The sequence below is a fragment of the Hipposideros armiger genome, unplaced genomic scaffold, assembly GCF_001890085.2.
Source record: "Hipposideros armiger isolate ML-2016 unplaced genomic scaffold, ASM189008v1 scaffold_650, whole genome shotgun sequence".
In the NCBI taxonomy this organism is placed as follows: domain Eukaryota; kingdom Metazoa; phylum Chordata; class Mammalia; order Chiroptera; family Hipposideridae; genus Hipposideros; species Hipposideros armiger.
The window spans coordinates 354,605-358,961 of record NW_017732000.1 but is presented as its reverse complement, the minus strand read 5'-3'; the positions used below and the strand labels follow the sequence as shown (position 1 = coordinate 358,961).

Sequence of the window (4,357 nt, the reverse complement as noted above, 5' to 3'; positions counted from 1 at the left end):
GATGCTATAAATTTGACTACGTGAGATACCACATATTAGTGGAATCATATAGCGTTTGTCTTTTTTGTGACTGGTTTATTTCACTTGTGATGTCCTCAAGGTTCATCCATGTTGTAGCATGTGACAGGATTTCTTTCTTTTTTAAGGCTGAATAATATTCCATTGTATTTATATGCCACATTTGCTCTGTTTATCTGTTATTGGTTGCTTCCACCTCTTGACTATTGTGATATAATAATGTTATAATAATGTTATAATGAACATGGGAAGTAGCAATGGAAAAAAGTGGTTAGAAAACAATATACATCTACTAAAGAGCTTAAATATTAAATGCCCTACACAAACCTGGATCGAATAGTCATTCCATTCAACAAACATTTTCCCATTGATTTTATAGCCAAGAAACAAATGGGTAGGTTCTATTCAGGTGTTTTGGCAAGTTAACAAGCTCAGAAAATGAATGTTTAATATCTAATGAATTTATTCATTTTATCCTGGTGTTTTGTACATCATTGTCACGGATATATTGCACTTTTAAATTTCCCCAATTAATTGTAAGCTTTTTTCTAGATTATTCTGCACATATCAAAGAGCTTTTGAAATTTAGTAAAAGCGTGGGAATAATTATGAGCAATACTTTGATAAAAAACACTCATATACACTCTACTAGTCAGGGTTCTCCAGAGAAACTCAGAACCAATATATAGATATGTAAAAGATGACATTTATTATAGGAATTGGCTCACGTGGTTAACGAGGTCGAAAAGTCCCATGATCTATTCTTTGCAAGCTGGAGAACTATGAAAACCCGTGGTATAATTCAGTCCAAGTCTGAAGGCCTGGGAATTGTGAGACTAATGATGTGCGTCCTGATCTGAGTCCGAAAGCTTGAGAATCAGGAGCATGGATGTTTGAGGGCAGGAGAAGATGAATGCCTTAGTTTAAGCAGAGAGAGCGATTTAGCTCTTTGTCTGCTTTTTTGTTCTTCTTTAGGCCCTCTACAGATTGGCTGATACCACCCACATTTGAGACATTTGCTTTACTCAGATCATCAATTCAAATGCTGATCTCTTTGAGAAGAATCACTCTCACCGGCACACCCAGAAATGATGTTTTACTAGCCATCTGGGCATCCCTTAGCGCAGTCAAGTTGACACATGACATTAACCCTCACATGCACCTACGTACTTTCATATCTATGTGAAATACAAATAGAATACTTTCCTTAGACTGGTGGTTTTCAAATGTTAGTGTGCATCAGAATCACTTAGAAGGTCTATTAGATTTCTGGGCACCATCCAAAGTTTCTTTTCAGTAGGTCTTAGGCGGGGCATGAAATCTGTATGTCTAAGGAGTTCTGCCATGTGCTGATGGTGCTGGTCTGCCCACCCTGCTTGGAGAATGAAGGGAAGGCTAATACCACTGTTAAAAACTAGTTTCAAAATAGCCACTAGAGGGCGATGGAACCACAGACAAATTGGATATCATGCTTCATCGGTTCCCTGGGTTGTGTGATCAACTACAGCATTGCTACAAGCCACAAGAATACCAAAGTCAAACATTAATTTCCTGTACAATTATCGTGAGGCTCATTCTCAGTTGTCATATTAGTCAAAGCTTGTCCTTACGACTGGGGGGGGTCAGAGATGTATCATGCATCTCCAACTCGGGCTGATACCCATTTCATGATCACAATTCATTGAAACTTGGATTTTTCCAAATGGACATTTGCACCTATACTTAATAGTCTTTGGGGTTAACATGAACCATTTGTGGTTTCCCAAAGAGACTACATTTTGAAAATAGGTTCAGTTTGTTATGGAAAAAATTCTACATTTAAGTGGTATTTATTGCTTTGAGACATGCAACTTTTATTTTGGGAAAGTTAGGCCTAACTAAGTACTTTCCAAAAATATTAAACAATGTATATCAAACCTCAATTTACAGAATACGAAGACCCACAGAGTGTAGGGAATTTGTAATTTCTTTTTCCAAGACATATTATTTTGATGGGAGAAAGGACTAGAGAAAAATAAAAATATGTAGTTTACAGGGATACTGCTACATTTTCTTTTTGCTTAACCTGGCACAGAATTTGAAAGCTGCCTTTCCTGCTGCTGTTAATTGCTCTTTAAAAATTTCCTTTTGATAGTTGGTATATAGATGCGGATACCTTTCTGAGTTCTTGGTTTGAACCAGCCATTGCTTTATATTTCACTGTATGTAGAAATTTTGATTTGAAAGTCTAAAGGCCTTTGTTTGATTCCTTGCCTTGACATTATTACCTGGACATCCTTCGTGAGTCATTTAATCTCTCTAAATCTCAGTTTCTGTATATATAGAGTGAGAATTACATAACAGCAGCAACAACCATCTCCCTGGGCTGTTGTGAAAAATCAGAAAAATCAGAGATATTACATGTGATAGTGTTTTCTAGATTGTAACTATCCCAGAAATTTTCTGTTTTTCTATTCTTTCATCAGTATGCAGTATATTTTGAACTTGGTTTTGATGCCATATTTTTAAAAAATTGCTTCCATGTGTATAAAATAGCAATACTCATGTGAAAAATTTGGAATTCTATGGCAAAGAAGTTTAATCCTTTTATATATAACATCTTATTTTTTCATTAGACTCTTGTGTGGTTTGTATTGTTCCTGACATGTAAAAAGTCTAATCCACAGAGGCTGCTGAACACAACTAGTTAGTAATGAGATCAGAATTCAGGCCTAAATTGCAAATAATTTTCTGCCCTTTGGAAGTATGCATGAATATGTGTGTGTATTTGTGTATGCAGGTACGTGACTATTAGGATTTCATTAAATATTTATTGGTAAGTATTTCTCTTATTTTTTTTCTGGACCTCAGAACCCCTTAGCTATGGTTATTTTAAGATTAAATGATGGTTTTACTTATAGTTTTTGTTTTGTATCCAGTATGTCTTGCTAACTAGAAGATAAACTTACATAGATCAGAGATTGTATTTCTGAGTTCCTCAAAGTAACATTGCATAGAGTTTCCAGGGGCTTCCAATAGCTGCTGAGTACTGTTACTTTTACTGAACCCCTGGAAAGTGAATCGAGTATATTTTATTCCATATACCACTAGGAAAGTCATCTGATTCCTCTTTGGAGCAATGAATCAATCCATCAATGTGTACTTCTGAGCGCTGTCTCTGTTCAGCCCTGCTAAAATAAGGCTTAGTAAATACCTTTTGCTTAATTGGTCTATCACCACTGCAGAGAGTGATTTTTGTTTTCCTGGAGGCCTATGGATGAAAGTGCTTTTTTAAAAATTGTGGTTATAACTTTTTTGCACTCTCCAAGAATATGAAGATTACTGTGATTAGTCTGTTTTTTTTTNTAACTGTTTGTCCAGTTGGTACAAATTCATAATGAATAATCCCTCTGATGTCAAAAAAAGGTTAGCAACATCCTTGAAATAAGGTCACGAACTTAATTGTCAGACCTCGTACAGATAAAGCATGCATGGTATATAGTAATTTAATTTTGCTATTGCTATTCCTATAAGAATATACCTTTAAAAATTTTTTGTTTTGTAGGTGCAGCCATTGGGGTCTCTTGCTGTGCTATTTCTTGGTCGACTGTTGATTATCAAGTAGCTTTAAGAAAATCCTTGCCTGATAAAAATTCCTTTAATGGATTCTGTCCCAAACTTATATATCTCTTTTACAAGTTGTTTACATTATTATCTTGGATGCTGAGTGTTGTACTTCTTTTATTCTTAAATGTTAAGATTGTTTTATTTCTGTTGTTATGTCTTTGGTTTTTAGGTGTAGTGTGGGCATTTAAAAACCAAACTCAGTTTTGTGCTTCCATCAGTATGGAATTCTTATACAGGGTTGTTGTAGGGTTCATTCTTACCTTTACATTTTTTAATATTAAGGGACAGAATACCAAATGTCCAATGTCTTGTTATTATACCATAAGGGTACTGACCACATTGGGGATATTGATTGTGTTCTGGGTTTACCCACTTTCTGTTTTTAATTCGGACTATTTTATACCTATCAGTATTATTATAGCTCTTGCTCTTCTCCTTGGAATTATTTTTCTTATTGTTTATTATGGGACTTTGCACCCAAACAGAAGTGAAAAAAAACAAGCTGATGAAATTGATGGAAAACGAGTGCAAATCGATTGTAGAATGAAGTATTTCCTAATGGAATAAGTTATTCATTTATGGGATGTGTTTTCTTATTTTTTGTTTCATTGGTTAGTAAAGAAAATGTATGTGTATGAGTGTGTGTTGTTTTTTATTTTTGTTTTTAATTTGAAATCAGTTCTGGTATGTTGTTTATGAATGTGAGAGAGCATAATACTATTTTTTTTTTAAA

General features: G+C 34.6%; 1 protein-coding gene across 1 annotated transcript in view; it reads left to right on the top strand.

Annotated features, from left to right (window-relative positions):
• The window catches only part of XKR9 (XK related 9), a 32,859-nt gene extending 28,502 nt beyond the window's left edge, over positions 1-4,357 (top strand). The window contains exon 3 of the mRNA XM_019625994.1: positions 3,563-4,357. Coding sequence (XP_019481539.1) covers positions 3,563-4,191 — 629 coding nt within the window. The 3' untranslated portion in view covers positions 4,192-4,357. The remainder of the gene's footprint in view (positions 1-3,562) is intronic.